A 12117-nucleotide genomic window follows, 5' to 3' on the forward strand; every position below is an offset into this window, starting at 1 on the left:
ACGCTTTAGGGCCCTAAAATGCCAGGGCAGTATAAATACCCCACAAGTGACCCCATTTTAGAAAAAAGACACCCCAAGGTATTCCGTGAGAGGCATGGCGAGTTCATAGAAGATTTTTTTTTTTGGCACAAGTTAGCGGAAATTTCTTTTTTCTTTTTCTTCTTTTTTTTACAAAGTCTCATATTCCACTAACTTGTGACAAAAAATAAAATTTTACATGAACTCACCATACCCCTCACGGAATACCTTGGGGTGTCTTCTTTCCAAAATGGGGTCACTTGTGGGGTATTTATACTGCCCTGGCATTTTAGGGGCCCTAAAGCGTGAGAAGTAGTTTGGAATTCAAATGCGTAAAAATGCCCTGTGAAATTCTAAAGGTACTCATTGGAATTTGGGCCCCTTTGCGCACCTAGGCTGCAAAAAAGTGTCACACATGTGGTATCGCCGTACTCAGAAGAAGTAGGGCAATGTGTTTTGGGGTGTATTTTTACATATACCCATACTGTGTGTGAGAAATATCTCTGTAAATGACAACTTTTTACATTTTTTTATACAAAGTTGTCAATTTACAGAGATATTTCTCACACACAGTATAGGTATATGTAAAAATACACCCCAAAACACATTGCCCTACTTCTCCTGAGTATGGCGATACCACATGTGTGACACTTTTTTGCAGCCTAGGTGTGTAAAGGGGCCGAAAGTCCAACGAGTACCTTTAGGCTTTACAGGGTTGCTCACAATTTAGCCCCGCCCAAAATGCCAGAACAGTAAACACACCCCACAAATGACCCCATTTCGGAAAGTAGACACCCCAAGGTATTCACTGAGGGGCATAGTGAGTCCGTGGGAGATTAAAAAATGTTTTGCCAGAAGTTAGCAGAAATGGAAACTTTATTTATTTATTTTTTTCCTCAGAAAGTGTCATTTTCCGCTAACTTGTGAAAAAAAATTAAATCATACATGAACTCGCCATGCCCCTCCGCGAATACTTTGGGGTGTCTTCTTTCTAAAATGGGGTCATTTGGGGGGTATTTATACTATCCTGGCATTCTAGCACCTCAAGAAACATGACAGGTGCTCAGAAAGTCAGAGCTGATTAAAAATGCGGAAATTCACATTTTTGTACCATAGTTTGTAAACGCTATAACTTTTGCGCAAACCAATAAATGTACACTTATTGGATTTTTTTTTATCAAAGACATGTAGCACAATAAATTCTGACACAAATTTCTATAGAAATGTAATTATATTTGAACAATTTTACCAGAAAAAGTTAAAAATACACTTTTTTTGAGAAGATTGCGGTCTATTTTGATTAATATCAGAAAAACGAAAAATGTCAGCAGCAATCAAATACCACCAAATGAAAGCTCTATTAGTGAGAAGAAGAGGAGGTAAAATTCATTTGGGTGGTAAGTTGCATGACCGAGCAATAAACCGTGAAATTAGTGTAGTGCAGAATTGTAAAAAGTGGTCTGGTCATTAATGGGCTTCTGTCAGCCCACTAAACCGTTTTTGTTTTTTTGTTTAATAATAATCCCTACACTGCGATTTATGCATACATAAGTAAAATAATAATTTTCGTTCAGTAGAATTTGATAAAACGCTATTGTTATAATATGTAAATTACCTTGCTACCAGCAAGTAGGGCGGCTACTTGCTGGTAGCAGCCGCATCCTCCGACCCTAATGACGCCCCCTCCGCATTGTGATTGACAGGGCCAGGGAACGGAATCGTTCTCTGCTGGCCCTGCCTGTTTTCATTCAATATCTGGCGCCTGCGCCGCGGCCGTACCTATCTTCAATCTGCGCAGGCGCACTGAGAGGCGGCCACTCACTCGGCCGCTCCATCCTCAATGCGCCTGCGCCGATGACGTCACATCTACACCCGGCGCAGGCGCATTGAGGAGCGAGCGGCCGAGTGAGTGGCCGCCTCTCAGTGCGCCTGAACAGATTGAAGATAGGTACGGCCGCGGCGCAGGCGCCAGATATTGAATGAAAACAGGCAGGGCCAGCAGAGAACGATTCCGTTCCCTGGCCCTGTCAATCACAATGCGGAGGGGGCGTCATTAGGATCGGAGGATGCGGCTGCTACCAGCAAGTAGCCGCCCTACTTGCTGGTAGCAAGGTAATTTACATATTATAAAAATAGCGTTTTATCAAATTCTACTGAACGAAAATTATTATTTTACTTATGTATGCAGAGATCGCAGTGTAGGGATTATTATTAAACCAAAAAAAAAAACGGTTTAGTGGGCTGACAGAAGCCCTTTAAGGGGGTTTAAGCTAGGGGAGCTGAGGTGGTTAAAGATCGAGTAGCTTTTTTGTTCATTTATAATTAGCTGGCACCCCAAAGCTCAGCGGATTCTAGTTTTTTTTAGAAGTATAGGCATATTATAATATAAAGGATCTGTCCACCTTTTAAGTGATTTCCTATCCTCAGGATAGGTCATCACTACCCCACCAATCAGCTGTTTGGCAATAGCAGACAGCTCCATCTACTTTGTAGTAGACTGAGCACATCACTGTAGCACTGTTCACATTGACTTTAATGAGAGTGAGGCTGCAGTGATGAGCTCAGTCCATTACAAAGCAAAGTGAGCTGTCTGCATTCAGCGCCAGAGTTATTTTTAAACAGCTGATCAACGGGGGAGCAGGGTGTCGGGTTCCCACCGATCAGCTTGTGATGACCTATCCTGACTATAGGCCATCACTTAAAAAATGTGGACAACCCCTTTAATTTTAGCAAATATGGTAAGTAATTTTATGGATCTCTACAATAATAGACAAATGTTAACCTTTGGCGATTGGAATATCAAATTACGAGCAAATCTAAAGATATTTTGTCCCCTGTAGTGTATTAAGGGATGTGAAGGTAACAGAACTAGCATGCAGTGGACTTTTAACTCTTACCTTCGTGTCCAAGTTCCTTTAAGAGTGCCACATAGTCAAGGCCTAATATATCTGTCATATCTGCATCATCTGCTAAAACTTGCAGTCTTTCTGTAGTGTCATGAAACAGAAGATTTTGCCCCCCAAAATTTTCTGATGTAAAGATAGAAAAACGACTTTTGTGTTTTCCACGTCTGCCAAAAAAATTCTGAGTAGAGAAAAAAAAATAATTACCACATTCAAATTGATCACTGGAGTAATGTTTTTTTTTTGCTATTACTTAAAAAGAGACAACATATACTGCAGTTACGTCTAGAGACTACATATTAATATCAGTATTTTTTACATTTTCAAAGTTTATTGGAAACACAAAAAAGATAGTCACAAGCCTGCTCTGCTGTGTCTTCTATAACCACACGGAAAACATGACCTACTTAAAGGGGTTATCCTATGGATAATATAAAATAATAATAATATAGTATAATATCTAAAATAATAATAATTATAATAATAATAATAAGCTAGAACCAGCCCTGTACTTCACATGGATTCAAGAGAGCTATCCATTCATTGCTCTGCTAGATTTATTTCAAGCTGTCAGCTTTGGAGGGGTGTGTGTCCTTTCTGCTGCAGCTGGTGGAAGTTAGAACTGATCATGTGCTTCCGTCTCAGTGAGCAAGACAGAGAAATTAGAAAAAGAGCAAACAGCAGGTGGCTATTAAAGCTATAATATTAGCTATAGTAGCTATAATAAATTTTTAATTGCATGCAATTACAAAAGTATTCAGATCCAGGTGCTGGGTTTGAAAACTGTAGAATATTTTTCATGGGACAACTCCTTTAAGTATGTGTCCATTTGTTAATGCAGGTAGGTGTGGCATGGCATCATTTGGTATTGCTGCAGAAGTGATCCTGCTCCTGCAATCTAGCCTGAGGAGAAGATAGTAGTGGTTTGTAAATCATTCTGCCTTCTCTTCCAGGCTACATAGCACTCAAGGTTCAGTATGTACACTGCTCAAAAAAATAAAGGGAACACTTAAACAACACAATGTAACTCCAAGTCAATCACACTTCTGTGAAATCAAACTGTCCACTTAGAAAGCAACACTGAGTGACAATCAATTTCACATGCTGTTGTGCAAATGGGATAGACAACAGGTGGAAATTATAGGCAATTAGCAAGACACCCCCAATTAAGGAGTGGTTCTGCAGGTGGTGACCACAGACCACTTCTCAGTTCCTATGCTTCCTGGCTGATGTTTTGGTCACTTTTGAATGCTGGCGGTGCTTTCACTCTAGTGGTAGCATGAGACGGAGTCTACAACCCACACAAGTGGCTCAGGTAGTGCAGCTTATCCAGGATGGCACATCAATGTGAGCTGTGGCAAGAAGGTTTGCTGTGTCTGTCAGCGTAGTGTCCAAAGCATGGAGGCACTACCAGGAGACAGGTCAGTACATCAGGAGACGTGGAGGAGGCCGTAGGAGGGCAACAACCCAGCAGCAGGACCGCTACCTCCGCCTTTGTGCAAGGAGGAACAGGAGGAGCACTGCCAGAGCCCTGCAAAATGACCTCCAGCAAGCCACAAATGTGCATGTGTCTGCTCAAACGGTCAGAAACAGACTCCATGAGGGTGATATGAGGGTCCGACGTCCACAGGTGGGGGTTGTGCTTACAACCCAACACCGTGCAGGACGTTCGGCATTTGCCAGAGAACACCAAGATTGGCAAATTCGCCACTGGCTCCCTGTGCTCTTCACAGATGAAAGCAGGTTCACACTGAGCACATGTGACAGACGTGACAGAGTCTTGAGAAGCCGTGGAGAACGTTCTGCTGCCTGCAACATCCTCCAGCATGACCGGTTTGGCATTGGGTCAGTAATGGTGTGGGGTGGCATTTCTTTGGAGGGCCGCACAGCCCTCCATGTGCTCGCCAGAGGTAGCCTGACTGCCATTAGGTACCGAGATGAGATCCTCAGACCCCTTGTGAGACCATATGCTGGTGCGGATGGCCCTGGGTTCCTCCTAATGCAAGACAATGCTAGACCTCATGTGGCTGGAGTGTGTCAGCAATTCCTGCAAGACGAAGGCATTGATGCTATGGACTGGCCCGCCCGTTCCCCAGACCTGAATCCAATTGAGCACATCTGGGACATCATGTCTCGCTCTATCCACCAACGTCACGTTGCACCACAGACTGTCCAGGAGTTGGCAGATGCTTTAGTCCAGGTCTGGGAGGAGATCCCTCAGGAGACCGTCCGCCACCTCATCAGGAGCATGCACAGGCGTTGTAGGGAGGTCATACAGGCACGTGGAGGCCACACACACTACTGAGCCTCATTTTGACTTGTTTTAAGGACATTACATCAAAGTTGGATCAGCCTGTAGTGTGTTTTTCCACTTTAATTTTGAGTGTGACTCCAAATCCAGACCTCCATGGGTTGAAAAATTTGATTTCCATTTTTTTCTTTTTGTGTGATTTTGTTGTCAGCACATTCAACTATGTAAAGAACAAAGTATTTCAGAAGAATATTTAATTAATTCAGATCTAGGATGTGTTATTTTTGTGTTCCCTTTATTTTTTTGAGCAGTGTAGTTACAATGTAACTGCTTCTATTGGACCCACCCAGCAATTATGTCTTCCAGACCCGGATCAGCTAAGGCGGTCACAATATAGGGCTGTTTTCCTGGTAAATGGGGCTCCTATGGATACTCCAGTTACAGTGAAAAAGTAAACGATAAAACAACACAAAAATGTACATCCCCCAAAGGTTTTTATGACTTTTGGGGGAAATATTATGTAGCAAAAACACAAACTTAAAAACTTTTAAATTTTTTAAAATAAAAATTGTAATCATTTTTAAAGAGACTATTGTCGTGCATTACAGAAAAAAATGCAAATACCAAAAATTACTTTTTTCTTTATTAACAAAAAGAATTAATATAAATTAGGTATTAAAATAGACGGCATTTTATATGTATCCTCAAACAGCGATAAAACTATTCCTCCCACATAAAACAAGACCTCAAACAGCCACATCAATAAAAAAATAAAAATAAATGATGGCTGCTGAAATGTAGAGAGGCAAAAATGAGAAATGAAAGTGGTATCAAGGCCATTTCAGGCCTGTTCATTAAACTGTTCTTACAGTTTTTGTCAACTTTCTACTTTTGACCAGTACTGTGCAATATCTAAAGGATATATCCATTCACCTTCTGGTGGCAGTTGGAACTGAGCAAGTGCCCTTCAGCCATGCTTCCAGTTCTAGGACTTAACTTAGCAGTGCCACTGAATGGCCCAAGTGGCGCTCATGACTGGGATAGAAAGCATCACAAATTGCGCCCGTTCCCTCCGTTATGCCTCCATAGGCTTCAGGCCACTAGGCCTGAAGCCTATAAGGCAGTAGAGCGACGCAGGACTCAGTCACGATTACCTCACTGTGACCTCCTGCGTCTGATCTCGCGAGATGACGCAGGAAGGCACAGTGAGGCGTTCGGGACCGCCAAGCTGTGATGGAGACAGGTAAGTATTTTTTTTTTATGTACCCTAACCTAATTTCAGAGGCACTGGGGGCACTATGGGGGTGGGGGAGGACTGGAGCAGAAAGAGGAGGAGTACTGAATGGCATAGTAATAAGAGTGGAGAGGCGGCCATTATATTAATAACAAAGAGGGGGACAGATTATATTAACAAAGAGGCGGCCATTATATTAATAACAAAGAGGGGGACATTATATTAATAATAAAGACGGGGACATTATATTAACAAAGAGGGGGACATTATATTAATAATAAAGACGGGGACATTATATTAATAATAAAGAGGGGGCCAATACATTATTATTAATATAATGCCCCCCTCTTTATTATTAATTTAATGGCCCCCTCTTTATTAATAATGTAATGGCCCCCTCTTTATTATTAATGTCCCCCTCTTTATTATTAATATAATGACCCCCTCTTTATTATTAATATAATGGCCCCCCCCTTTATTATTAATATAATGGCCCCCTCTTTATTATTAATGTGATGGCCCCCTCTTTATTATTAATATAATGTCCCCCTCTTTATTATTAACATAATGGTCCCCTCTTTATTATTAATATGATGGCCCCCTCTTTATTATTAATATAATGTCCCCCTCTTTATTATTAATGTGATGGCCCCCTCTTTATTATTAATGTAATGGCTCCCTCTTTATTATTAATGTGATGGCCCCCTCTTTATTATTAATATAATGGCCCCCTCTTTATTAATAATATAATGGCCCCCTCTTTATTATTAATATAATGGCCCCCTCTTTATTAATAATGTGATGGCCCCCTCTTTATTATTAATGTGATGGCCCCCTCTTTATTATTAATGTGATGGCTCCCTCTTTATTATTAATATAATGGCCCCCTCTTTATTATTAATATAATGGCCCCCTCTTTATTATTAATATAATATATGCTATTCCATACCTTAGAGCTCTGCTGGCACGGTAGGAAAATTTTCATCATCATCACTGTTAGGCTGCATTCACATCACCGCTATCATTTCCACTCATCTGCTCCATTATAGGAGCAGAAGAATGAAAAAAAAAAAACAGAAGGGCCGGATTCAGCAAATAACAGCACCTAGCAGACCCCATAATGGGATCCATTAGGTTTCCATACGGGAAAATGTTTTTTTTTAGTGGAGGAAAAAATCTTGCACTTTTTCTATTTTTGAAGAATTCTGTGATGGAAGCATCGAATGGAGTTTCCAACACAGATGCGAAAGCAGCCTTAAAGTAGTGCTTAATCACATGAAAGGGAGGACCATTACAAATAAAAAAAATGTGGAAAACCCCTTTAAGGCTAAAATTAGTCACCTGAGTTGTGCGGCAACTATATTTGTTTCAGACAAAAATTTACAATAAAAAATACATTTTCGGGAGGGTTTTTCCAATTTTAATGGGGTTAAAAGCTTTTTTTTGTATCCCTGCATATGGTGTTATCTAATCTAAAGTGGACCAGAAATGTTTATGACAATGGCTCAAGGATTAACTGCTGTAGACTTGTCAAGTTATATTGATAATAACTACATACACGTCTTTGGGTTGCTGTTTCTGTGGAGTGATTAAATTTTTTGAAGTGTAACGGTCGCATACACATACACACAGGGGGGAGGGAAGTGACCACTGCGCTCCACCCTCACCCCTGGCCCTGCCTACTTGCCTCACAAGTTCTAATGACAGGGGACAACTGGACGGCAATCCCTTGCTTGGAATAAGTGCAGGGACAACAGACAGACAAACAACAGAACGTGAACGGACCGAGTCAATACCAGGAAAGCTACGAAGTACAAATGGAGCAAGCAGAGAATAGTCAGGAGAAGCCGGGGTCATAAATACCAGGAGAGTCGTGAAGTACCAAAGGAGTCAGCAGAGGATCGTCCGGAGGAAGCCGGGGTCATAAATACCAGGAGAGTCGTGAAGTAACAAAGGAGTCAGCAGAGGATCGTCAGGAGGAAGCCGGGGTCATAAATACCAGGAGAGTCGTGAAGTACCAAAGGAGTCAGCAGAGGATCGTCAGGAGGAAGCCGGGGTCGGAATACCAGGAGAGCAGCAAAGTACAGAAGGAGCAGGCAGAGGATCGTCAGGAATTCAGCAGGAGGTAAGTACGCCAGGAAAGACAAAATCGCAGGTGGAACCTAAATAACAGGCAATCTGTGGCCAGCAGATTGCCTGTTTAAATAGGGAGCCAGAGGGGTCATGTGACGTGGCCAGCGTCACATGACTCCACGGAGACTACACAGCCGAGCGCCGAGTGATCAGCTCGGCGCTCAGCCCTAAAACCATTCGCATGAATGCGCATAGATGCACGAGGGGCGCGCATAGTATTATCAGGAGCGCGGGCGACGCTGGACGCGCTGATGATGCGTGCGCGCCTGGGCGTGCCCGCCTCCTAGAAGGCGCCGTGACAGTGCCTCCCCTTTTACGCGGGGCCACCAAGGACTCAGGTGACGGCTTCTCGGGATGATCCTTATAAAATTTCCTAACCAGTCTAGGGGCATGAACCTCCCTAGCTGGTACCCAAGACCTCTCCTCGGGTCCATAGCCCTTCCAGATACCAGATACTACCAGATACTGCAAGGAATTACGCACTCTCCTGACATCCACAATTTTAGATACCACATACTCCACAGAATCCTTAACCAGAACAGGCAGAGGCGCGGCTTGTGACGGTACAACAGGTTTGATGTATTTTTTTGTAGGGACTTGTGAAATACATTGTGAATGTGGAACGAGTCGGGCAATTCTAACCTAAATGATACAGGATTAATCACCTCTACGATTTTGTATGGCCCTATAAAGCAAGGAGCAAACTTTCTTGAAGCAACTAGAGGACAACCACACCTTATCACCCACCTGAAAGTTCACCCCCGTGGAACGTCTCCTATTGGCCTTGACTAGAGTTGAGCGGACACCTGGATGTTCGGGTACGACGAGTTCGGCCGAACTTGAAAAAAAAGTTCGGGTTCGGGACCCGAACTTGACCCCGAACCCGAATCCGAACCCCATTGAAGTCAATGTGGACCCGAACTTTTGGGCACTAAAATGGCTCTAAAATAGTCCTGCAAAGGGCTAGAGGGCTGCAAAAGGCATCAAAATGTGCTTAAGAGCATGGCAACTGTTCTGCAAACAAATGTGGATAGGGAAATGACTTAAAATAACAGAAAATACAGAAAAATTAAAAATAACAATTTGGATCTAGGAGTAGGGGGTTGAGGAGGCGGTGGATGTGGCGGTGTAGGTTGACGGGGCGGTGTAGGTGGAAGCGGCGGTGAAGGAGGAATAGGTAGCCAACACTGATTTGTGTAATTTTTTATTTTTAAATTGGGACATATAACAAAATAAAACAAAGAATAAGTGCACTTGAGTACAAGAATGGATGGTTGAGGCTGGTATAAATGTCTATTCTGCACAAGGTACGGACAAGTCCTGTGGGATCCATGCCTGGTTCATTTTAATAAATGTAAGCGTAAGCTTGTCCACATTGGCTGCGGCCTGTGATAATGCTCTCTGCCGTGCTAAACACACGTTCACACTATACACTGGCTGCAGGGCAGGTCAGCACCTCCAAAGCTGACAAAGCTTTTCCACATTTGGGCCATGCTAACCCTGCCTTCTCAGGTGCTGGTGGTGCCCCAGCTGCGTTGGCGACCTCTTCCTCCTCCTCTGCCTTCGCCTTGTGCTTCCACTGTGCCCCCGCTGTCAGGTGGGAATGCCATCATCAGCGTACGCTTGTTGTCGTGCATCTTCCGATCAGTACAGATGTTTTCACTAAATTTAGTTCCCTGTCAGCAATGCAGAGCAGGGGTTCATTCACGGCAAAAGGGGGTACATCTCACCCAGCAATAGAACAGAGGATTTTGAGAGATTTAGGCCCCTGTCACCCAGGCACAGCAGGGGTTCATTCACGGCAAAAGGAGGTTCATGTCACCCAGCAATAGAGCAGAGGATTTTGAGAGATTTAGGCCCATGTTACCCAGGCACAGCAGGGGTTCATTCACGGCAAAAGGGGGTTCATGTCACCCAGCAATAGAACAGAGGATTTTAAGAGATTTAGGCCCCTGTCACCCAGGCACAGCAGGGGTTTGTATACGCCAAAAATGGTAAAATGTCACCCGACAATTGAAAATAAGAATTTTTTCAATTTAGGGCACTAAAATTGCCAATTGGATGTAAAAGGCAGTAAAATGCGCTTAAGAGCATGGCAACTGCTCTGCAAACAAATGTGGATAGGGAAATAACTTAAAATGAAATAAAATAACTAAAAATTACAAATTATTAACCTGCAACTCAGAGAAGGTGGATATGGAGTCGGAGGTTGAGGAGGCGGTGAATGTGGTGTTGTAGGTGGAGGCAGCAATGGAGGAGGAGGAGGTAGCCAACAATGTTTTATTTTAATTTTTTATTGTGGTAGGTAGCCCCCAAAATATTGGGACAAATAAAAAAAAAGAAAACAAAGAATCATTGCACTTGACTTGAGTACAAGAATGTATGTTTGATGGTGATATAAATGTCTATTCTGCACAAGGTACAGACAAGTCTTGTGGGATCCAAGCCTGGTTCATTTTAATGAACGTGAGCTTGTCCACGTTGGCTGTGGACAGGCGGCTGCGTCTGTCTGTAATGACGCCTCCTGCCGTGCTAAATACACGTTCAGAGAGTACACAGGCTGCAGGGCAGGCCAGCACCTCCAAGGCATACAGGGCAAGCTCTGGCCATGTGGACAATTTGGAGACCCAGAAATTGAATGGGGCAGAACCATCAGTCAGTACGTGTAGGCGTGTGCACAGGCACTGTTCCACCATGTTGTTCAAATGCTGCCTCCTGCTAACACGCTCCATATCAGCAGTTGGGGCCAGTTGTTGCGGCGAGGTGACAAAGCTTTTCCACATGTCGGCCATGCTAACCCTGCCTTCTGAGGTGCTGGCGCTGACACAGCTGCGTTGGCGACCTCTTCATCCTCCCCTGTCTTCGCCTTGTGCTTCCACTTGTCCCCCGGCGTCAGTCGGGAGTGCGCCTGTAGTCGCGCATCTTCCGATAACGCTCCAGTGAGGGAATTAAGGATGGCACATTGTCTTTGTAATGGGGGTCCAGCAGGGTGGCCACCCAGTAGTCAGTACACGTTAAAATGTGGGCAACTCTGCAGTCAATGCGCAGGCACTGCAGCATGTAGTCGCTCATGTGTGCCAGGCTGCCCAGAGGTAAGGACAAGCTGTCCTCTGTGGGAGGCGTATCGTCTGCGTCCTCCGTATCCCCCCAGCCACGCACCAGTGATGGGCCCGAGCTGCGCTGGATGCCACCCCGCTGTGAACATGCTTCATCCCCATCCTCCTCATCCTCCTCCTCATCCTCCTCCAGTAGTGGGCCCTGGTCGGCCAAATTTGTACCTGGCCTCTGCTGTTGCAAAAATCCTCTTTCTGAGCCACTTCTAAAAGACTGGCCTGAAAGTGTTAGAGATTACCCCTTTTCCTCCTCCTCGTCCTGGGACACATCCTCTTCCATCATCGCCCTAAGTGTTTTCTCAAGGAGACATAGAAATGGTATTGTAACGCTGATAACGGCGTCATCGCCACTGGCCATGTTGGTGGAGTACTCGAAACAGCGCAACAGGGCACACAGGTCTCGCATGGAGGCCCAGTCATTGGTGAAGTGGTGCTGTTCCGCAGTGCGACTCACCTCACCCGTGC

At 44.1% G+C, this 12117-nt stretch overlaps 1 protein-coding gene across 2 annotated transcripts in view; it reads right to left on the minus strand.

Moving 5' to 3' along the window:
• Positions 1-12117, minus strand: part of LOC120988767 (serotransferrin-A-like) — a 136692-nt gene that overhangs the window by 65609 nt on the left and 58966 nt on the right. For both annotated transcript variants that reach the window (XM_040416459.1, XM_040416458.1), the window contains exon 8: positions 2916-3102. In XM_040416459.1, coding sequence (XP_040272393.1) covers positions 2916-3102 — 187 coding nt within the window. The remainder of the gene's footprint in view (positions 1-2915; positions 3103-12117) is intronic.

This window comes from Bufo bufo, chromosome 2 (genome assembly GCF_905171765.1).
Source record: "Bufo bufo chromosome 2, aBufBuf1.1, whole genome shotgun sequence".
NCBI classification, from domain to species: domain Eukaryota; kingdom Metazoa; phylum Chordata; class Amphibia; order Anura; family Bufonidae; genus Bufo; species Bufo bufo.